The 23,970-nt window shown below is 44.0% G+C and overlaps 1 protein-coding gene across 4 annotated transcripts in view; it reads right to left on the bottom strand.

The window, feature by feature from the left end:
* Nucleotides 1-6,156, bottom strand: part of CBFA2T2 (CBFA2/RUNX1 partner transcriptional co-repressor 2) — a 95,901-nt gene extending 89,745 nt beyond the window's left edge. For all 4 annotated transcript variants that reach the window (XM_056844413.1, XM_056844414.1, XM_056844415.1 and 1 more), the window contains exon 1: nt 6,127-6,156. In XM_056844413.1, the coding sequence (XP_056700391.1) occupies nt 6,127-6,154 (28 nt within the window). In that variant the 5' untranslated portion in view covers nt 6,155-6,156. The remainder of the gene's footprint in view (nt 1-6,126) is intronic.
* Nucleotides 6,157-23,970: the final 17,814 nt, after the last annotated feature.

Here is a 23,970-nt window from a genome sequence, read left to right as displayed (position 1 = left end):
TGGAAGGGATCACCAGGGTCATCTAGTCCAACCACCTGACCAACGCAGGAAATTCACAACTACCTCCCCCCCCACACCCCAAGTGACCCCTACTTCATGCCCAGAAGATGGCCAAGATGCCCTCCCTCTCATCATCTGCTTAAGGTCACCGAATCAGCATTGCTGACAGATGGCCATCTAGCCTCTTCTTTAAAACCTCCGGGGAAGGAGAGCTTACCACCTCCCGTTCCACTGAGGAGCCGCTCTGTTAGAAAACTCTTCTGGGGCAACAGAAAACAAATCGGCACCATATGAGCAGTATCCTCTATATGAGTAGTATCCATCCTCTCTTTGAGCACTATTTTCTCCATCTATCACCCACTTGATAAGGGAGAGAGGAAGAAAGGCAAGGGGAAGATGTAGTGCTTGCTCCCTGACACAGTTAGCAAAATCTCCTACTAAAAAACTTGCTGGCTCAAGAGAGTTAAGAAAGCATCAGCTGATCTACATTCTACCTTAATTTATGTATGTTCGAAAATCTATATGCTGCCTCTCCAGAGACCTGCCATCTGTCTTGAGGCCATTTCTATGTTTCTTAAGAAAAGTAAACTGGGACACGGTCCTTACAAAAAGATGCTTCCGTGATGTTCAGAATGGACTTTGAGCCAACAGCTAGGAAACAGGAAGGGCTGCCTCAAACCCACAGTCAAAGTTCACCTTCGTGTTTCCCACAGAAGCCGACATAACACACCACAGGAAGTCAGAACTCCAGAGCACAGGACTGATGCACAGACACCCACCTACAAGAGCCTCATGCTACTCTCTCAAGTGGGAGGGCTGGTTTTATTCATTTTTAAAAAATCAAGCAGCTACAGAAGAGCAAGAAGGTTAAAAGAATGCAGCTGAATTGTAAAATAGATAACAAACAGGGTTATATGTTACATAAGAACCCTGCTGGTCCATCTAGTCCAGGAACCTGTTTCACAGCAGCCAACCAATTGCTCTGGAGAGCCAATGGACAGGGCATGGAGGCTACCGCCTTCCCTGATGTTGCCTCCTAGCACTGGTATTCAGAGGTCTGCTGCTTCTGTATACGTCAAAAAGGGCAAGAGTCCAGTAGCACCTTAAAGACTAATAAAAATATTTTCTGGTAGGGTATGAGCTTTCTGTATACGGAGATTCACTTTACTCACCACGGCTAGTAGCCATTGATGGTCCTCTCCTTCATGAATCTGCCTAACCCCCTTTTAAAGTTATCTGCGCTGGTGGCCATCATGATCTACATCCGCTGGCAGTGAATTCCACACTTTAATTACTTGTTGGAGCATAGAAGTACTTCTTTTTGGACGTCCGGAATCTACTGCCCATCAACTTCACATAGTGCCTCAACCCTCCCCCCACAAAGTCCTAGTATGACGGTACAGGGAGAAAAATTTCTATCCAAGTTCTCCACCCCGTACATAATAAAAAAGGGCAAGAGTCCAGTAGCACCTTAAAGACTAACAAAAATATTTTCTGGTAGGGTATGAGCTTTCGTGAGCCACAGCTCACTTCTTCAGATACAGCTAGAATGTGAATCCATCAGTGAATAATAATAATAATAATAAAATATTATGTGAATAATAAAAAAGGATAAGCATAAAAGTGAAAAGACTCAACAGCATAGTAAGAGGGGCGCCACCAACTCCAAAAGCAAATTTGCTGAAGGTAATACCCCATCCATCTCATTTTGGCCTCCCTCTCTTTGATCTTTTGCCTTTCCCCGTTGTTCTTTGTATCCTGTTGCACATATGTTCATCCTATACAGAATAGAGGAGAAAAAACATGCATCCACTTTTATTTATGGATCAGAGTGTTGGATAACCAGAAAAACACTCCAAAGAAACAAGCCACAACAGAACCGACAAGGCCATGGTCGGCGTTGGGATGGAATAAAAAACAAAGTAGCAAGAAACAGATGTGGCCCCACTGAAGTGAAAATAAGTTGCAGAAAGCAAAGCTGCCGGTGTTGGTGCTTGCAGGAATGCAAGATGAACATGTGTGCAACAGACCACACGGAACAACAGTGAAAGGCAACAGATTGGAGCAGAGGCCCAAATATAATGGATGCATGTTGTCCATCCATGGGCTTGGATGCTGACCAAAAGTACAGCGGTACAGCTAAGTAGTGGCTTGAACACACACACCCCACCCCCGAGTAAGTTTCACGGCTGGAGAAAATCACAGTCTTTAAAGGGCCAAAAGGAGACCCACTCTCTAGTCCCTCCAAAAGAGTGTGATGCATCCTAGCGCGATGAAAAGATGGGAGGGGGCAGGCTACCAGTCTAACAGCAGAAAAGGACCTGCCTACTTCTGCCCCTGTTGGGATGAGCTGTCCCTCAGTACAGTAGTCAATGGGATCAGATCACAAGAGTTCTGCTAAACTGAGCAGCAGTTGGCAAACTTGTATAAGCTTCAAAAGGCTGCTGCCAGGGCACAAACAACCAAAAAAGCCCCTGCACCTTGCAAGCCAGCCTAAAGCCAGAAAGTAGAACAAACATTAAGGAAAATACACATCCATTCCAATTCCATAGGCAAATTATGATCATTATCTATTCCTCTCAAACATATATTGCATTGTTTACTGGTTGTTTTGTGCTGTCAAACTGAACACACACACATATTTAGTAATCCACTTTGAGCCTCCGTGAGAAAGGTGGGTGATAAATGAAGTTAAAAAAATAACTACGAAGCAAGCAAGCAAACAAATAAATAAAAACAACCACTCAACTTGATCTTTTCTGCGGATGCTCAGTTGGGCTCCCCCTCCCCAAAAGAAGGCAAGTTAACGAAAACTGCTAACAAATCTGACTGGGATATAAGGACTTGGGGATCTCCAGTCCTACTTGTATCTGATGAAGGGAGCTTTGACTCTTGAAAGCTCATACCCCAAAAATCTTGTTGGTCTCTAAAGTGCTACCTAGACTCGAATCAAGATGTTCTATTGCAGACCAACATGATGGGCTAAGTTCCTTTGAAACTATGCTAAAAGGTAAGCATTATGACAGTAAGTATTTGTGATATTAGAGCCCTGGTTAAACCATATGACCATCCACTATGCAGCTATATAGTAAGCAAGCCATATTTCTTTGTAGATGTGGGCCACATGTGATGTCTGTAACCATCTGTTTATTCTTATGATTACTTCAAAGCTGTTCCACTGATAATTCACTGCTTGCATTTTCCCGTGATCTTCTGTTTCTCTGCATTAAAAAGTTGGTATTTTTTAAACATCCATCCATTCACAGAAACAGAAGTTATTCAGAATCCAAGTCCATTGGTCATGGTGCCACTGATTAAGGCAGCAATCCTAAGCAAACTTAATACGGAGCCTTTCAGTGAACAATTTCCTTCTGAGAAAACATACCTACATAAGAGCATGCGAGTAGCTGAATCAGACCAATGGTGCATCTAGTGCAGCATCCTGCTTCCAACAGAGGCCAGTCTAAGGCCACAAGCAGGGCCCACAGATAAAGCTCGCACCTGCTGACTGCTTCCCAACACCTGCCAATCAGAACCCAGAGGCCCTATTTTTCTGTGGTAGCTCACAGCCAATGATATACCTATCCTCTATAAATCTGCCCATCCCTCTTTGAAACCACCTAAGCCCGTAGCTGTCACTCTTGTCTCGTGGCAGTCAGTTCCAAAAGTCGTTTGAAGTACTACTTCCTTTTCCTTGTCTGGAATCTACTGCCATTCAGTTCTACAGGGTGGCCATGAGTTTGAATATTAGAATAAAAGTTTCTCCCTCTCCACTTTCTCTACACCATGTATAATTTCTGTATCTCTAAGATGTCAACACTCAGTAATCTTAAAAAAAAAAAAACCTGGAAAAGTCCCAGATGATTTAGCTTGGCATAATACGGCAGGTGCTCCAAGCTTGTGATCATTTTGGTTGCACTCTTCTCAGATCTTCACTGTTACTTTGAGATGCAGCAACCAGAACTGAATTCCAAATGTGGCTGCACCTGGGATTTGTATTAGAGCATGACTACATGAACGCAAAGGGCCAGCATGGCATAGTGGTTAAGGTGCTGGACTAGGATCTGGGGAACCCAGGTTCGAATCCCCATTCTGCCAAGAAACTTGCTGGGTGACCTCGGGCCAGTCACATACTCTCAGCCTTGACCCTGGCTAGTATTTCGATAGGAATACCAGGGTCGTGATGTGGAGGCAGGCAATGGCACCTCTGAGGTCTGCCTAGAAAACCCTATGGGGCCACCAGGAGTCAGGTGTGACTTGATGGCAAACCCCCACCCCCAAAAAACATAAATGCCAAATTGCAATCGACTCACAGAGACCCCAGCAAGGGGCTTTCAAGGCAAGTGAGAAGCAGAGATGGTTTGCCATGGCTTTCCTCTGCAGATTCTTCCTTAGTGGTCTCCCATCCAAGTACCAACCCTGCTTAGCTTTCTAGATCTGAGGAGATTGGGCTGTACCGTGCCACCTTCCCTACCCAATCCTTTCCTGATGATCTGTAATGTGAAATTCTTATGATCACACTGCACAGCTTGGTCTACTGGAATTCTGGATAATAAGAGACACACAAAAACTGGACTCAGCATCCACAATCTTCTACTGGAGTCCGCTCCAGACGCTGGCCCATTTCATGTCTTAGTTCCAAAGGTAATCCAATTATATACACATAGTACAAGCACACATTAAATTAATACTTTATTTTGCAAGGGAAGGGTGTATTATTAAGACCCAATCTTATCCATTCTGAAATGGTCCAGGAAAAGAAGAGGGGCAGATTTTTCAAGCTCCATGGTGAAGCACCATGGATAGAACACTTATTTTAGGACCCAAATCTCACTGTTCCAAACAGAAGCTTTCCAAACTCCTATGGCTCTCATGGCACAGTTCACACATACAAATAACCCAAAACGCACAAATAACCCAAAACGCACATTGAGGAACAGAAAGAAAGGGGCTCCTACAGGAAAGCACCACTTTTGCAGCCTACCGGGGAGGTCAACGCATCAACCGAAAACGGAATATATAATGCAAATAAATGGAGCAGGAGAAGGAGGTTAAGTAGTAGAAAAGGGCAAGAGTCCAGTAGCACCTTAAAGACTAACAAAAATATTTTCTGGTAGGGTATGAGTTTTCGTGAGCCGCAGCTCACTTCTTCGAAGGGCAAGAGTCCAGTAGCACCTTAAAGACTCAAAGTAGCACCTTAAAGACTCAAAGTAGCACCTTAAAGACTCAAAGTAGCACCTTAAAGACTAACAAAAATATTTTCTGGTAGGATATGATGGTATCTGAAGAAGTGAGCTGTGGCTCACGAAAGCTCATGTGTGTGTGTGTAAAGTGCCTTCAAGACGCAGCCGACTTATGGCGACCCCTTTTGGGGTTTTCATACCCTACCAGAAAATATTATTGCTAGTCTTTAAGGTGCCACTGGACTCTTGCTCTTTTCTACTACTGCATTTAATATTATCTCCCATAAACTTTTAAGCTCCTACCCTACCAGAAAATATTTTTGTTAGTCTTTAAGGTGCTCCTGGACTCTTGCCCTATTCTGCTACTGCATTTAATATTATCTCCCATAAACTTTTAAGCGCCTACCCTGCCTGAAAATATTTCTGTTAGTCTTGAAGGTGCTCCTGGACTCTTGCCCTTTTCTACTACCGCAGATCGACTCACACGGCGACCCGCCGTGGATTATCTTCAAGGAGGTGAAGGACCGCGGGGGACATCTGCAAGGGCTGGAGGAAGAGGCTTGCAGAAGATGACAGATGTCGCCAGAGGCGGGAGGAGAGGGAAGCGCAGGCTTGAAACGGAGCCCGCCAGGAGAGGCGTCTAAGACAGGGGAAAGAGAGAATCCGGCGAAGGAACCGCAGAGCCAGGGAACCAAGGGGGAGCAGAGGGCGGGGGCAGACGGAAGACTCGGGGCGGGGAAGCCCGGAGGGGTCGCGAAGCGGGCGCGATCCGCGAGCAGAGGCGCGGGCCCGATGCGCTCCGGCCTCGCGTCGGGCCCGCGCGTCTCCTCAGCCGGCAGAACCTGAGGCGCGCGATCCGAGTAAACTTCCGAGCGGGAGGCCGAGGCGCCGGACGGGGACCGAGGGGAAGCGGAGGGTCCGCACGGGGTCGGCCGCTTCTTACACTGGGAGGCTCCCGGGATGCCCACCATCGCCTCGCCTCGCAGGGCCGGACTCTTCGCCTTTGTTCCGCCCTCAGCGCCGGACGGACGGGAGCGCAGCCGGGCAAGGAGGGAAGTGCCGCGCTAGGCCCCTGCCTCGGCCCCGCCCCCCCGCCTTCGGCCCCGCCCCCGCGGCGACGTCACGGCACCGCTCTCGACGCCCCCGCCCCCTCCCGTCGCCTCGCTCGTGCTCTGCGCGCGCTTCCGGGGGCGGGGCGTGGGTGGCTCGCGGCGAGTGCCGTTGGCCTCCACGGCGCGCTTGTTCTGCGGAGGCTGGCCTGACCTCGGCAGGTCTCGGAAGCTAAGCAGGGTCGGCCCTGGTTAGTATTTGGATGGGGGACCGCCAAGGAAGTCCAGGGTTGCTGTGCAGAGGAAGGCGCTGGCAAAACCACCTCTGAGTCTCTTGCCATGAAAACCCCCAAAAAGGGGTCGCCATAAGTCGGCTGCGACTTGAAGGCGCTTTACACGCACGCACAAATCCCAGTGATCAGATCCATCCTTTCTCAATGCTCAAGGACGGGCTGTTTGATGATTTGTTCGAACGCTTTTCCTGGTATGGAAGTCAAGCTGATGGGCCGGTAGTGACCCGGATCCTCCTTTTCCCCCTTCTTGAAGATGGGGGCAACGTTTGCCCGCCTCCAATCTTCTGGCACCCCACCGGTCTGCCAAGACTTTTCAAAAATAATGGGCAGAGGTGCCGAAATTACATCTGCAAGTTCTTTGAGTACCCTTGGGTGCAACTCGACTGGCCCAGAGGATTTTGTTTCATTTAAAGAAACCAGGTGTTTGTGCACTACCCCGACGCCAATTTCAGGCTGCAAATCCCTTCCCTCATCACATGTTCTGTTTATGCCATGTTGAGCACCACTTCCCTCACGAGAAAAGACTGAGGAAAAGTAGGAGTTGAGGAGTTCTGCCCTCTCTTCATCTGTTACAATTTCACTTTCCGGTCCCCACAATGGGCTTATCTTGTCCTTGTTCTTAGGAAAGAGTGTTAGGAAAGCTAAAGCTTAGTATGAACTTAGGCTAGCGAGAGATGCTAGACGCAACAAAAAAGGGTTCTTTTCCTATGTACAGAGTAAGAGTAAGAGCCCACACCATCCCTCCAAGGCAGTATACTCTCTTAGGGGTTTTAATAGGCCAGTTTTCCCATCTCCCTCTTTGTTTAACCAGCCCTTAATAGTTACAGTGCCAAAAGTGTGCTAGCTCAGGTCGTTTCCCCCCATTAAGAAATGTTAAGAAATAAATATTTTTCTACATATCTAGCGAGTCTCCTGAAATTTTTTTTTTGCTGTCAAGTCACACCTGACTTATGGTGACCTCCTGGTGATGTTTTCAAGGCAAGAGATGTCCAGATGTGGTTTGCCATTACTTCCACGTCACGGCCCTGGTATTCCTTGGAAGTCTCCCATCCAAATGCTAGCCAGGGTCAGGGCTGAGAGTGTGTGACTGGCCCAAGGTCACCCAGCAAGTTTCCATGGTGTGAGTAGGGACTCTCTCTTAGAGGCACAACACCAGGACACTTGCTACTAGAGGAAACAAACTGGAGGGACCAGGATGAATCGCCCCTCCCAAATCTCCCCCATGGCCTTGCATAGCGCAATTTTGCCATCACACTGTGCTGTGAACTCATTTGGAGAGCAGTGATTGTGGTTTGTACTCTGTTTGAATCTGGGTTGTCTTTTTAAAAAAATTATAGTGTCATATCTTTCTGCTTATGTGGGGAGCCCTGAGTCTGTGAAAACCCTTATGTTGTCTGTGGATGGCCTGGTTTTGTTCCTTTTGTGATAAGTAAAAACCATCCACTTTAGTATTTGATATAATGAAATGATAATTAACTGTAGCCAACTTGCAATGCAAGCGTAGTCTACAGTTTATATTTGTTTTGGAGTTTAATTTTGGATTACGGCACTCAATATTCATCAGTGTTTGGTTTTCTCAGAAATACTTAAGCAGCAAAATCCTATTCAGATCGTGCAGCTAAACCTTCCAAGAACATTAGGAAGCCACTTCCTGCATGCATGCATGCTCCTAGTGTACATAGGTGCCAGGGTATTCAGGACCTTGCTTCTGGGCAGGCATGATCCCTACAGGGTATTTCTTCTTTCAGAAAATACCCTTTGGGATAATGCTTCAGTCTCTTGTATTGTGTGTATAAAGTCGCAGCTGACTTGTAGTGACCCCTGGTGGGGTTTTCAAAGCAAATGATTAAGCATAGGTGGTTTGCCATTGGCTTCCTCTGCAGAGTCTTCCTTGGAGGTCTCCCAGGTATTGACCTAGCTTAGCTTCCAAGATCTGATGAGATCAGGCTACATTATACCATTCCACATCCCCTCTTGTTATTAAAAATAACAACTTGCCTACAAAATGTTTTTAACTTTTACAGGGTATCTCAGAGCAGAACATATCCTAGGGCGCATCAGGGGACTCCACTCTGCCATGCAAGCTTGCTGGGTGATCTTGGGCCAGTCACATCCACACACACCATAACCTATCTCACAGGGTTGTTGTAAGGGTGAAATGGAGGAAAGGAGAATGATGTAAACTGCTTTGGGTTCCCATTGGGGGGAAAGGCAAAGTATAAATGAAGTAAAAAAATGTAGATTCTGCTTTGTTAGGCACAGGAGCAGAATTGCTAGCTACAGGAAGAGGAAGGTGTTACTGTTGCTTTTTGTCACAATAATGGGCCAAGTCATCACCCTGGGCTAAAATGATAATTAACCTTCTCCTGGTGACACATCTATGAGCTACAGTATTTCACCAAGTGTTCCTTGGCTTTGGAAACTGTTAGCACACCTGGTTCATTATAGGGCTTGCAAAGGTTCATAACTCATAATCTTAACATGCAAGGGAAGTAGGTTAATTTTGGCAATGATTACTCTCCGGGGAGAAATAGGAAGCCAAGTGACAAAGGGGGAGGAGCGGATCTCAGTGAGACAAATGTCCCTATAGCATAGAGGTGAAAAAGGTTCTGAGGGTTGCTATGGGGAGTGGGAGAGCCACCTTGTCACTTCTTTTATTGCTGTCAGAGTGCATCTGTTCAGAATTACCTGGAATCAGGGAAGGGAAATTGCTGGTAAAAATAAAACTGAATAGAAACATTTCCACTTCTCTCAAAATAAACTAACATGCGCACCATTATTAGCTTGTATGCACTGACTACTCCCAGAATGTAACATTTGGCCTTTCCCCAACTTGCTTGGGTTTATATGACCCATATTAATGACCAGGATTACAGTGTAGATATATGGAAAGCCATATTACTCAAGAGTTTTCATTAGGGTTGTAAGAATTTTTTTCCAGTTGGTATCCTGTGGAGAATGAAGCTTCTGGCTATTTTTTGTTTGTTTTATCTAATGGTTTCTGGTGTGTGATTAGTGAGGTTGATATTTCTTATATTGGATTGGATTTGCCCAGCTTTTCCACTGGTGAAACAGGAGTTGGGTCCCCTTTGATCACCCAAAAAGCCTATGCAGGCGTGGGGGGGGGGGCATTGTGGAGCAGGGGCTGTAGTAAGGAGGAGAATTAAATGAGATGCTGTGAAAAAGTTGGAGGCATCCAACCCATTTTTTCATGGTTTAAATTTTGTTGTTGTTGACCTTGGAGAACCACTTTGACCTTGGGGAAAGTAGTATAGAAATATTTCAAATAAATAGCCTCTCTCGTTGAATCCAGACTCTGCTGATTCTTTGGCATTTTTTTCCAGTTTAAAAAGGTAGTTTTTAAAACTTTGGGAGTAATTTCATTTAAAATGTGAGTCTCTGTGTTAAAAGCAGCTATCCTTTTCTTAGGACCAACTTTTTTTTTTGTCATTTATAGTCCAACTTTTTCACTTGGACTCAAGGTAGATTACACAGAGTGAGTCAATGCAAACAAGAGGCTGGGATATTAAATAAACAATACAATGGGATGAGGGTTGTAGAACCAATTAGAAATGTAAAAACAGAACTGAAGCAAAGCAGAATTCTTAACATGACACCTTAAATGAGGGGAAAAATTTGTAGTAGGATCCTAGTTTCAGTAAGCTAAATACAGCAGTATAGACCACACTCCGTAATAATTTATCTAAGTAACTTTGTGAATGATTTCATACAGTGCAACTTCATTGCCTGCATAGAAAAGCTCTCTTGAATAATTCAGTTTTGCACAGTTTGTGGAAAGCCAGAAGAGTGGGAGCCTTTTTGACCTCCTGAAACAAGCCATTCCATAAGGTGGGGGCCACATCAGAGAAGGCATGTGTACGGGCAGTTGTTGATTTAACCCATTTTCAGGTTTGCACCTGCAGAAGACCTTGCTCAGATGAGCGTAGTTGTTGTGGCGGTGCATAGGAGGAGAGGCAGTCTCACAGATACAGCAGTGTCTGAAGAAGTGAGCGGTGGCACACGAAAGCTCATACCCTGCCAGAAATTTTGTTAGTCTTTAAGGTGCTACTGGACTCTTGCTTTTTTCTACTGACTCAATTAAGGAAGCCATGGCCCTCCCTTTGCAAGACCTGAACAAGGCTGTTAAAGATAGGACATTCTGAAAGTCATTAATTCATAGGATCACCATAAGTTGGAAGCGACTTGACGGCACTTAACTTACATGCACGCATCAGTGTGCATGCCAATATGATATATAGGGAATTTACAATCTGAAATTTAACATAAACCAACAAAGGGAAGAAGACAAGGTAGAGGTGAGGATAAACATGGGGAAACTGCATTCGTTCTCAGAAAAGGCAGGTCTTAAAGAAGGATTTGAAAGAAATGAGAGAGGTCGCATCAGGGTATTCTGAGAGGCAAGTCCTCCCATCAGGACGAGAAAGGACTGCATTGTTTGAAGGAACAGGAGATCTTTCTGACAACTAGAGCTGGAGAAGCGTAGGCCCCACGTAAAAATATGTATCAGGATATGAGAGCAGAGAGATGGGGAAGGCCATGGAAAGTTTTCCGTGCTGGATTTTGGAGCGGCCAGGAATCCAGCATTAAGGAATGGTGCCATGTAGAATGATTTTAGAAGTGAATGATACCTAGTGCTGGATACACATGAAGGCGCTAAGGAGCAAAAATGGAAGATCAGAGGAGGGACCTGAAGTAGTCAAAAGGCTTCATGTTGGTACATAAGGTTAGAGCTTGGGGGTGCTGCTTAAGGAATCAAGTCCATGCTTGGAGAGCATTCTAGCTGTCTAGGCTAAGATGGAGACAGATCGCAAGAGAGCACATGTTTTCCTTGTGGTAGTTAGAAAGGGAAGCAGGAAGAGGAGGAAAAGCAGGAACCCCATAGATTAGCATTCTGGGTAAACAAAGAGTCAGCAGCAGAGCAAACAGGATGTAGAGGAAGCAACCTGTCCAGCTGACTAGCTTTACTGCTCCGTCTGTACAAAAAAAAAAAACTTTGCACAGTCCTTCATTTCCAACAAGGGATTGATGAGGGAAGAACACTCCCTCTTGGCCAAAACATCGCTTGGGATCGGTTAGCACAAAACACGAGCTGCACCTCAAAGGCCGGCCTGTTAGCAAGCCTGATGGTTTTAGTCGCGGCCTCTACTTGGAAGTTATCCCTGCACCAGGAAGATAAGGGCCCACATTACAATGAGCCAATCTGCAGTCTACAGACCCCCATCTCCCCATTTTTAGACAGGCAGGTTTATCTGTTCCAAAGCAGGCTTCAGCCCGGTGTTTTACGAGCCTCCCAATTTCTCATTCTCTGAGTGGCACTAACCTATCTCAGTGCCGTGCCTAGCAGACTGCCTGCCATCTGCCATCAGCAAAACAACATACAGTTAAATGTTAAATACACAGCAATGCCATGTGACACCTAGAAAAAGGCAATGGCTTAAAGCTATATGGGCTTTGTTACATAAACAGCATCCTGACATTAGTATTTGCTTTTTTTTTTTAAGTAAATAGACATTCTGAGCGTTCTGCTTAGCAGATGCTGGTAACAACAGTTCTTTCCTGGAGGAAAATGTGTTTGATGACCCGAGGGAAAGCTGAACGCCCTCTGCTCTCCAGATTGGGGTTCTAAGACCGTGTGTTTCATTAATCAGGTGATCAGTTTATAAATTCTCACCATTTTTGCCTGCCAGCTGAGACTTCCATAGCGACCAGGAGTCAGGGACTGAAGCTAAAGAATCAGGCTGAGCAAAGGTGAAAATGATAGGAAGATGGACAAGCAAACCAGTGAGCAAAAAAATAAAAAAGAGTGGGGGGGGGGGAAGCCCAGTCCCACCATTTCTAGTGTGTCATTCAAGAGAAACATATTCAGTCAACCTATCTTAAACATTAATTTGCTATTTTGTTACCAAGTAATTAGATCACCTTTGGTGCCATTGCATGAATATTTATTTCTGTAATTTCATCAGAGTTGTTTCTGATACTGAAACTGGAGAGTAATTGACTGTATGTAATTAATCATCATTGCTGTTTGATTGATATATTATTTATTTATAATATATATAATTGTTTGTTGTAACACTCATGATTAGATTGTATGATCCTATGATATATATCAGGTCAGTATGGATTGAAAAATCTCATCACTAGATTATATGATATGGCATTTTTACAGTTTGTATGATATATATCAGTTTTGTATGGATTATAAAAATGCTTCTTTTGTTAAAAATAATGTAAAAATACCAAAATTAAAATAAAGCATATCCCATATCATTTTTCTACTTGCGCAAAATATTGTGCTAGTAATTTCTGGGCAGTTTAAGATCTAGGTAGGACAGCACTAGATGTTGCACAAAACCTTGTGCAAGTGGAAGTGCACTAAGTCCATGTATATTTCCATTTGTACATTGCTGGATCCAAACCAGTGCCTTAGCTGCACACAGAGTCTTGGAAGGCATCTTGGGAGCTTGTATGATGAGACTGCAGGGTAACAATATTTTAACAAAGAACTTGCGGTGGTGGCATACAAAATAGTGTTTACCTATCCATTTCAATATGCCAAGATCATAAAAAAATTACTGCTGGACATGTAACTTTGCACCAATGTAAATGCAGCATCCAAAATATTTACACCTGTCACACCTACTTCCATCTATTTCTGTGCGGCATTACGTGGTATCTCTGCTTTGTGTGGTTGGTGTTACTGGTGTTAATAGTCTCATCCCATCCTCGGATACTGACACAACATCCCATGTTAGCTTGCACTGCTGCCACTTACATCAGGAAGTGGCAGTTGAAGAACAATCTTTGTTCCTGGTGTTCTGTGAGCACAGTAGACCACAGTGTAAAGCCTCTGGTCCTTTCCCTTCTGCTTTGACCAGGCTTTGTCCTGAAAATGCAGCTGTCATTGGAATAGGGTTGCCCACCTCCAGGTGGTAGCTGGAGATCTCCCACTATTACACCTGATCTCCAGGCGGCAGCGATCAGTTCTGGAGAAAATGGCATAATACCCCACTGAGGTCCTTCCCCTCCCCAAGCCCCACCCTCCTCAGACTGCACCCCCAAAATCTCCAGGTATTTCCCAATGTGCCCTGACCTGGATGGCCCAGGCTAGCTGATCTCATCAGATCTCAGAAGCTAAGCAGGGTCAGCCCTGGTTAGTATTTGGATGGGGGACCACCAAGGAATACCAGGGTTGCTGTGCAGAGGAAGGCACTGGAAAACCACATCTGTTAGTCTTTTGCCATGAAAACCCCAAAAGGGGTCGCCATAAGTCGGCTGCGACTTGACGCCACTTTACACACACATTTCCCAATGTGGAGCTGGCAACCCTGCATTGGAAGTAGCCTTGTATATCATACATAGCAAGCATTCCATATATGGTCTATTGGTGGTGGAAAGTGCAACCCTTTACGGTTTCCAAGGCAAGAGACAAACCGAAGTGGTTTGCCATTGCCTGCCTCTATGTAGCAACCCTGGACTTTCTTGGTGGTCTTCCATCCAAGTACTAACCAAGGCTGACCCTGCTTAACTTCTGAGACCTGACAAGCTTGGGCTAGCCTGGGCCATCCAGGTCAGGGTCAGCGGGTGTATCCATCTTCAATGTTATCTGCCTATTAATCATTATATAGCCAACAAGCCATTACTGGCTTTGTCTTTATGTCCTTATGATAGCTTGTTGTTTTCATATTGATAATTTATTACTTTAATTGTAAGCCCACTTGAGCAGGACTCTGGGGAGGCAGCATCAAACTCCTAAATTAATAAAATAAATAGATACCAGTGGAACTCAAATGCCCACCAGTGAGTAGCTCTTCAAGAATTGTCTAGGACGGTTGACCAAGAGACTCAACTAAGGAGACTCTGGTGTTTGTTTTTACTCTAGGGACTGGAGAAATTTGGAACCTAGATCAATGGCTACCTTTACATTGTCAGTCTTTCACCCCACTGAGAGCATGAAAGTTTTATTCTGTCCACTTCCATTTGAGCGTTCCAGAGGAACACCTTTTGTATAGTTTTGTGCTTGCTCTGGTCATTTGATGAATGACTGCTGCATACATCTCATTCTTGCCTTCTTTCTTTTGAGACAAAACGTTGTTTCTTACCATTGGCTCAACTTTCTTGACCAATCAGAGCCTCTCAGAGCTGGTTCAGTCTCTTAATATTTACTGAGAGGGATTCCAGTGTGTAATTGGCAATTTTTAACCTTTCAGTGGATTTCCAAACTACTTTTTAAAAAACTTTTTTTTAAAAAGACATTAAGCATACTCTCCAAAAGCATGAGCAAAAAACAGAAATGAAAGCATCAGACCGCTTTCTTGTGGCATAGAGTAGTTAATGGCAGTCCTAAGGAACTGGAATAAATAGATGGGGCAGGAATCCAAAAGCTGGTGTCACATGATGTTTAATCCATCAATACAGGGCATAGTGAACTCATGAGTAACCACCTCCCTTCCTAATCAGTCCTGATCCCCCCCCCCCAATGCCTTGCCCTTGGCTGCTGGCTGCCACCTGCTCTCTCCATCCCACCACACAGCTGCTGATTTAGAATAACAAAGTAACACCCACTTGCAAAGACCATTACCTACTAGGCATGACAAAGTAAGCCCATTAACCTGGGGCAGTGTGTAGTCTGGGAGCCTGAGAGAAAATACAAGGCTTTAAGCATTTTGATAGGTCTGCTGTCCATTAAAAACATTCCATCCCGAAAGCTTGGGATCTTAGAGGCCAACAAATGTTTAAAATAAAATAAAATTGCAATGCAAATAAGAGAGGGCCAGCTCTGTTTGGAATATGGAATGCTACAAGGAAAAACCCTGCAGGCTTGTCATTTTATCTGGCTGTAATGAATTATCATGTAATGAATTATCATGCTATATACTAACTCATACTACTGATCCGCCTCACTCAGTACTGTTTATTCTGACTGGCAGTGACTATCCAGGGTCTCAGCTAAGCAAGATCTTTCACCCAGCTTCTGCTATCTGAGGTCCTTTCACTGGAGGTATCAGTTACTGAAACTGGCATCTTCTGTAAGGCAATAATTCTGCCACTGAGTCACTGTCCTTCATGATGGGGCCAGGTTCCCGAAATGGGCTATATTCACCCCTGGTGAAGGCACTGGTATGACTTTTTATTATTATTTATGAATTTATTGAAAACACATGCAGCCCACCTTTCCATCCAAACAGAACTCTCTAAAATATACAATATATAATACAACCAACCAATCAGAAGCAGCCCCAGTTTACAGCCCACTACTACTATTACCCATCATTTACCATGAGAAGCAATCCCACAGTTCAGCAGCTAAGCAAGCTAAGTCTTCAAACTAAGGGCTTCTCAAAAGGACTGTCTTCAACTATCAGAATAATGCTGGTTGCAAACTTCAGCCAGTCAGTTTTTCTTTCTTTCTTTCTTTCTTTCTTTCTTTCTTTCTTTCTTTCTTTCTTTCTTTCTTTCTTTCTTTCTTTCTTTCTTTCTTTCTCTCTCTCTCTCTCGCTCTCTCTCTCTCTCTCTCTCTCTCTCTCTGTCTCTCTCTCTCTCTGTCTCATGGCCATGCTCCATACTTCAGACAACAGAGGCATACACAGAAGGACATCTGAAGATCATCTCAGTGTCCAACTATATCAGGGGTGGGGAACCTTTTTTCTGCCAAGGGCCATTTGGATATTTATAACATCATTCGCGGGCCATACAAAATTATCAACTTAAAAATTAGCCTGCTATATTTGGTCAGACATTTAGCCAAGAGGCATGACCGGAGACGGCTCCGAGTGTCTGCCACATAGAGCGACTTGCTTTTGAGCTCTGCTGTCCCCAGCTGGGCCCAAGAGATTCAGGCAGGGCAGCATCTTTCTGAGCTAGAGATCTGCCAGGATCCATGAAGGGCCAGACCAAATGATTTTGCGGGCCTTATATGGCCCCCGGGCCTGACGTTCCCCACCCCTGAACTATATGAAAGTCTAGCAAATTACTAAGGGTTCCTGTAGTTCTTGTGGGACTAGCTGCAAGAAGTCCCAGACCTGGAAAAGGTCCACCAGGTGGCTTGGAAAAAGAGGGCAGATAAGTGTATTTTCTTTGCCAACATTGCCACCACAGAGCAGGCTCTTAACTGGGCTCTAGGTTGTGTTTGGTCAGCTTTATCTTGAGCTTTTCACCATTACTGTCATTATTGTCATAACCATTTTATTGTCATGAGCTTCTCAGTAAACCAGGGAACCAGCTGTGTTCTACTTAGCAAGAGAAAGTACCTCACAGCAATTGTGTCCACCACCCAAGTTGATTCTGTTTGGGATCCTGGCTAGGGTTTAACAAAATTACGTCAGGCCTGTTGGACACTGGCCAAAAACCATCAAAAATATCAGGATATATCAGTTGTCACCAGGGGCAGACTGTTTTAGTCAATCCTCCATCCCTGTCAGATTTTGGAGCCCTTTGCTTAAAGATAGTTTCCTTGTCACAGAGAGTTGACTGCCTGGTGACCGCATGACATCAAAGGACTTGTTGCAACTAATCAACCAGCCTGAAAAAAATAAATCTGACAGTTTTATTATTATTATTTTTAATTTAGCATGTATGCTTTTGGGTGGGTTGCCAGTAAAACAAGGGGCAAGGCCAGGTTTCCACATCCTTTGAAATATATAAAACTTGTGCATCTTAGGGTGAATAGACAGCTTTTTCATTGGGTTTGAACACTAGACATGCCAAAATAAACAGAAAGGCTGTGAGTGTGCTCTGGGATTTGCCCTTTGGCTCTACCCCCACGTTCCATCCAAGTACCAAAGCTTTTGATTTCAAGACTCTCAGTGCAATCAAGTATAATCGAGAACATCTAGCAATCTTGTTTTATTCTAATTGTGGAATACAAAGCAGGAAATGGGTTTTTAATGTCTAACAAAGCCGATGATTATTTTATATACTGTTTCAGTTTTCCCAGCATGGATGGAAAACTCCATTATATTTCTATAAAACAACACATCCTTAACAGTGCTTGCGATCGAAGCTCTTTCCCACAAATACATATTTTTAACTGGAAGCACCACCTATTAGATTTGTTCAGACATTCTGCCTCCCAAGAAAATATGGACAGACTGTCCATTCTGGAAAATATGTCCAGAAAGATCTTCCTGTATGATTATGGGAAGAGCTCCCAAGGTATGAACAGATCATAAACGTTATGAACAGGTAGCACCCTTACTTGTTCCACATTTGATATAATCATTATGCTGAGTGTGGATCTGTGCTTTGAGCTTTCTAATGGGAAAGATCTTGCTCCAGCTCTGGAGAAGGCGGTCCAGCAAAGAAAGTGGTGAAACAATCTGAATTCCAGACTTGCTTCGACAGGAAATGAAATAGAATCCCCAAGTTGGTAATGAATTATCAAAGGGGGCAGTTTGATCAAAAACTGGTCTAAATGTAGAGCACGATGGGTAGCCGTGTTAGTCTGTCACTAGCAGTAGAAAAGAGTAGGAGTCCAGTAGCACCTTAAAGACTAACAAAATTTCTGGCAGGAGCTTTCGTGAGCTACAGCTCACTTCTTCAGATACAGCTAGAATGTGATTACACCTATCCTTAAGAAGACAGGAGTGAATTAGACACACAATGGCAATATAAATGTCAAAAGCAAGTAAATGACATTAGTAGGCGTGATTGGATTCGGTGTGATATGCAGAGGGGTAGTAGGCGAGGAGAAATCAGCATAGGTAATGAGACAGGAATCCCAGATCTCTATTAAGTCCCAGTGTGTGTGTGTGTGAAGTGCCTTCAAGTCGCAGCCGACTTATGGTGACCCCTTTTGGGGTTTTCATGGCAAGTGACTAACAGAGGTGGTTTGCCAGTGCCTTCCTCTATTAAGTCCCAGAGAATGGTCTAAATTGAATTCTTTGATCTGCAGATTGGCTCAAAGAAGGCTTTGAGTGTTATCTATTCTGTTGATATCTTAGAGTTAGAAGAAACTCAGTTAGCTTATCTGAAGCATTTAAAGTCATTTGAAGGACTTGTATATGAGACATGTGTAGTGTATCACCTAGATCAACCTCTGGAAATGTGAAAGCCAGGTGGACCAGCAGTTGGTCTATTGGTGGACTAGTGGACAACTTCTCATGGTCCACCTATTGCCTACTGGTGGCTGCTATTGTTTTTGTTGCTGTTGTTGAAAAGAATGCTTGATGAGGTAGATCTTGGTCTCATCTTTTTTACATACTTAAGCAAGAGTGTCTCCTTGCTCAGGATACAAATTGGTTATGCCTTAACTGCAAAGATATTCATGCTGGCTTCTGTAAATTTAATACGCACAGATGGGCCACAAAAATTCTAAACAAAACAAAAATAGAGTATGCAAAAGTGAAGTAAAAGAGAAGAATCACCACAGATTTCAACAGCTGGGAAATGCCTTTCCTATAGTAGTCTTTAAAGTACCACATCTCCCTCGCTTCTACAGCACAATCCCAAGCAAACTTACTTCTTTCTAATGGACTTAAAAGAACATAACTCTGATTAGCATTGCACTGCTAGAATCTTTTCCTTCATCTGCATATGTCCTTACTTTTAACACAGTGTTACATGTTTTCTTTCCTTCAACCTGCCTGGCTAAAATCATGAGGTTGAATTGTATTATTTATTTCAGATAATGTTCAGGAGTGTCAGTGGGTTGTGGTGGAACACCTGCCTTGGTTGTGGCAGGGTTCAGATTCAATCCCTGCTGTTTCCAGGTAAAGGACAGCAGGACTGTGAAAGACCTCTGCTTCAGACCAAGAGACCTTCTTGCAGTCAGAATATTGGAGAAGAAGAAGAGGAGGAGGAGTTGGTTTTTATATGCCAACTTTTTCTACCCCTTAAGGGAGACTCAACCCGGCTTACAATCATCTTCCTTCCCCCTCCCCACAACTGACACCCTGTGAGGTAGGTGGGGCTGAGAGAGCTCTTAATAGAACTGTAACTTGCCCAAGGTCACCCAGCTGGCTTCGTGTGTAGGAGTGGGGAAACAAATCCAGTTCTCCAGATTAGCCTCCTCTGTTCATGTGGAGGAGTGGGGAATCAAAGATAGAAGAATGATTAGGCGACTAGAGCAACTGTCCTATGGGGAGCGGTTAGGACGCTTAGGGCTGTTTAGCTTGGAAAGAAGGTGGCTAAGGGGAGACATGATAGAGGTCTATAAAATTATGTATGGTTTGGAGAGAGTGGACAGGGAGATGTTTTTCTCCCTCTCCCATAATATTAGAACACGGGGTCATCTGCTAAGGCTGGAGGGCGAAAGATTCAAAACAGATAAAAGGAAGTATTTTTTCACACAACACATAGTTAAATTGTGGAACTCCCTGCCCCAGGATGTGGTGATGGCTGCCAGGTTGGAGGGCTTTAAGAGGGGAGTGGACATATTCATGGAGGAGAGGGGTATTCATGGCTATTAGTTAGAATGGATACTAGTCATGCTGCATACTTATTCTCTCCAGTATCAGAGGAGCATGCCTATTATTTTGGGTGCGGTGGAACACAGGCAGGATGGTGCTGCTGCAGTCGTCTTGTTGTGGCTTCCTAGAGGCACCTGGTTGGCCACTGTGTGAACAGACTGCTGGACTTGATGGGCCTTGGTCTGATCCAGCAGGGCCTTTCTTATGTTCTTATGTTAAGAACCAATGGTTAATTCAAAGTGGAAAGCTTTTGATATCCTTAGTTGCTGCTGCTGTAAATATACAAGTGGAAAATCTAGGTATGAATCTTATTGCCAGCTATATCAGTAAGCAATATCTAGGCACTTTCCTTAAGCAGTTTCTAAAGGGCTTGCCTAATACAATGCTGTGGTTTGTATAAGGGAATGTGTTTTTGCTTGATTCTGTGGTGTGTTTGGAGTTCTTAAGTCCTTTTAACTTTACTGCTGTGTCAGTGTGTCTTGGTTGTGCTGGTGCAAGCGAAAAAATGCAGCTGTGGCTACCTTTGTTGAGCATACGATTGCCTAGTGAAAACTGCAATTGCTCAGAGGTAACTTGGGCTGGTAGCCTAAGTCAGCATTGTGGGAAGGTGCAATGGTAAGTTTCCTTTGCTTTCGGGAACTCAAAGGTGGTATAAATCACACCTTGAACTGCATAGTGGCTGCGTTTGCTCCTGCGGTGTCGAAGGCATCAACACAAATTGACTGGTGCACTAGCTAATTAAATCAATGCTGCTTTAACAACTTGGGAGTCTCTGATTCCCCTTCCCCCCGCTGCTCTTCCTGGGGGCATCATCTGCCCATGTGGAAGTTGTTTCTGATACTGGGACAATTAAATGATTTCCTCCCCTTTTCATCTCTCAGTTGTTACTTCATAACTCAGATGTCTGAAAAGCCTTGCCTTCTGTGAGATGGGATAGATTGGTTCATGGTGATCAGTTTGGCAGCCTGCCTCAGCGCCTGAAAAGATTTTTCCCAATAAGCGTTGAGCTAATTTATCCACTCTGTTTTCAGGCTTTACTTTTCCAGTAAAGGGACTCCAAGATGAGAGTTCAGATGACATGTGTTTTATACGTACAAAAATTTATGAAGTCTTTTCGGGATGCTTCAACACACAACCAGGAATGCAAGTTATAAGCTCCGTGGCTAGTGTTTGCCATCATATCAGCTGGATATATTCAGTGAAAATAGCCAGTTCGGTTCTGTTGCAAGACCAGACTGTTTCTAATGTGCAGTTCCTAGTTCTTTATCTGAATCAAAGGTGTAGAAGTCTGAAGAAGTAGCTGAAATATGAATATCAGTATATCAAAAAAAGTAAGCTTTGGGCCATCCAAATCATACACCGATGCATTTGACAGTCTGTGCTCCAAAAGGTACAATAAGATTGTGTCCACTCACTGTAGCCCAAAATTTAGTTTTGACACAATGCACAATGAAATTGTCCATCCAATGAATGATATTGTTTTACACTGGGATATACATAATCTTTAGGAACTAGCCTCTGAATCCCAAATAACCTGGGCCAGCACAAATCACGCATTAGGAGTCAATGTTCTGTTATTATAGCTTCACCCTCACCTCCCTCATTCTAAAATATTCCCAGGAATGACATTGGTTGAGATGGGCTATCTCGATCATAGCAAATACATATCCATGCTCCCAAAACAAGCATTGGGTCATCAGAAATCACGCAGGTATCATCTTGGGTGTATATAGGCATTCCTAGATTTTTCTTTATTATTATTTCAAGAGGTGGGGATTTTAATTAGAAAATGATTCTGAAACTTCCTTCAGCTTTAAAAATGGTTTGACATTTGCCATGGAGGATTGCTCTTGAAGATACATCTCTAAAAGCCTCCTTCTTTTTTGCCATCAAGTTGCAGCTGATTTATGGTGATACTATAGGGTTTTTGAGGCAAGAGACATTCAGAAGTGGTTTGTCATTGCCTGCCTCTGCATAGCAACCCTGGACTTCCTTGGTGGTCTCCCATCCAAATACTGACCAGTGTTGACCCTGCTTAGCTTCTGAGATCTGACAAGATCCAGCTACCTTGGGCTATTCAGATGGAGGGATGGGGGGAGGGGAAGCCCCTTAGGAACTTAAAACAACTTGCTTGATTCTTAACACTTTTTGTGTTAAGAACATCGCTTTAGACATTTAGCTATTAAATGGCAAGTATAATAAATACTAGGTTTATTACTTGTCTTCTTGCTTCAGATTTACAAAGATGCTATCTACTCTGGAAATGGAAAAATGGGGCTTTAAAAAATGTAATAAAACCATGAACTAGAACAATTGATCATAGTTTCTCTCCTTAATTGCTCAGAATTTGTGCTCATTCTCTGGTTTCCTGTTGAGAATATTGCCTCATACACAGGCACTGAGCACATTGTTTTGATCCAGATGGTAACACAAAACCTTCTGCAAAATATACCAAGAAGCACTATGAACTTTTGCTTCTGTGCTTGGCTATCACTACACAGCCCATACCACAGCTACTCTTAATTTGTGTACACAGCTATCAAGAAGACCCTCCTGCTACTTGGAAACGGGACAAAACAGCTGGCTAGTATATGTAATGGGCGGGGTGCCTACACACCAACAGGGCATCAAATAACCACAGATGAGAGTTGTGTGTTGTTGGAATGTGTCCAGATTCAATTAAATTAAAGGGGAAGGGGGCTAGCCCTGTAGACAAATATCCTGGCCCACTTCAACAACCAGGAACTCTGCGTGCAAAACACACAGCCACTCTTACTGAAGAACTCCCCCCCCCCCTGAAAGTACACATTGGGTAGAGTCACTTGACTTTTCTTATGTGATCATTGCAGCTCCCATGTGATAGGAGGGTCATCATAGGGCAGCTGTCATGGACAGAACATTGCTATAGAACACATTGAGATCCAAAGGTAGATTGTACTGAGCATTCCACAGGATAATTGGCACATTAGTTGGTGCTTGTGCTTCCACCCTGATCTTTTAGTAATACAGAGCTGCTCATTTTAGGAAGGCAGAATGGTGTAGTGGTTAAGAGCATTGGTTTGGAGCAGTGGACTCTAATGCGGAGAACTGGGTTTGATTCCCCACTCCTCCACATGAGCGGCGGAGGCTAATCTGGTGAACTGGATTTGTTTCCCCACTCCTATACATGAAGCTAGCTGGGTGACCTTGGGCTAGTCACACACGCTCAGGCCCACCTACCTCACAGGGTGTCTGTCGTGGGGAAGGGAAGGTGATTGTAAGCGGGTTTGAGTCTCCCTTAAGTGGTAGAGAAAGTCGGCATATAAAAACCAACTCTTCTTCTTCTAAATCAATACTACTTCATCATTGGAAATCTTATGGAGGCTCTCCTCTGGCTTCTGGAATTTTACCAGACATTGTCCTTACCTCTTCAAGACCATCTTTGCAGCCATAAGGACTAAAGTATGCTTAGCAAAGAAGGTCTCAGAGTACTAAATTCTCAGCCAGTATCAAGTTCTGTACTTTCACAGTTTACTTAAAATTACAGAGAATAGTGAGTTGCCAGGTACTAAACTTTCCTGACCAAACTTGTTTTTGAGCACTCTTTCATTAAGCATCATAAAAGTATCATCACAAGATAGTGCTAGGCTACTTTGGGTAAACTTCTGTTCTCCTAGTATTGAGAAATTTTACTTTAGAGTGATTAGAAGGCATAATTTTCCAAACCCAAGTTGTCTCAGTGCCTGGCTCCTTCAAATGTTACAAAAGTGTAGTGAAGATGAAGCCAGAGGTGGCAATTGGACTCTATGGCACTGAAGTCCCTCCCCTACCCAATCCCCACCTTCCTTAGGCTCCACCCCAAAAACCTCCTGCCGGTGGTGAAGAGGGACCTGGCAACCCTACCTGTGTGTGACATGCATAGGGCCCTCTCCATGCAGTTGGGAACCATGAACAACCCTGTTGATCCTTTAGTGAGGGAGCCATATATATGGTTACTTCTAATACATTGCAAAGCATGCATCTCAGGTGAGCTTGC

Source organism: Euleptes europaea, chromosome 2 (genome assembly GCF_029931775.1).
Source record: "Euleptes europaea isolate rEulEur1 chromosome 2, rEulEur1.hap1, whole genome shotgun sequence".
NCBI classification, from domain to species: Eukaryota; Metazoa; Chordata; class Lepidosauria; order Squamata; family Sphaerodactylidae; genus Euleptes; species Euleptes europaea.
Note: the sequence above shows the minus strand (reverse complement) of the source record. Positions and strands in the feature narration are given on the sequence as shown.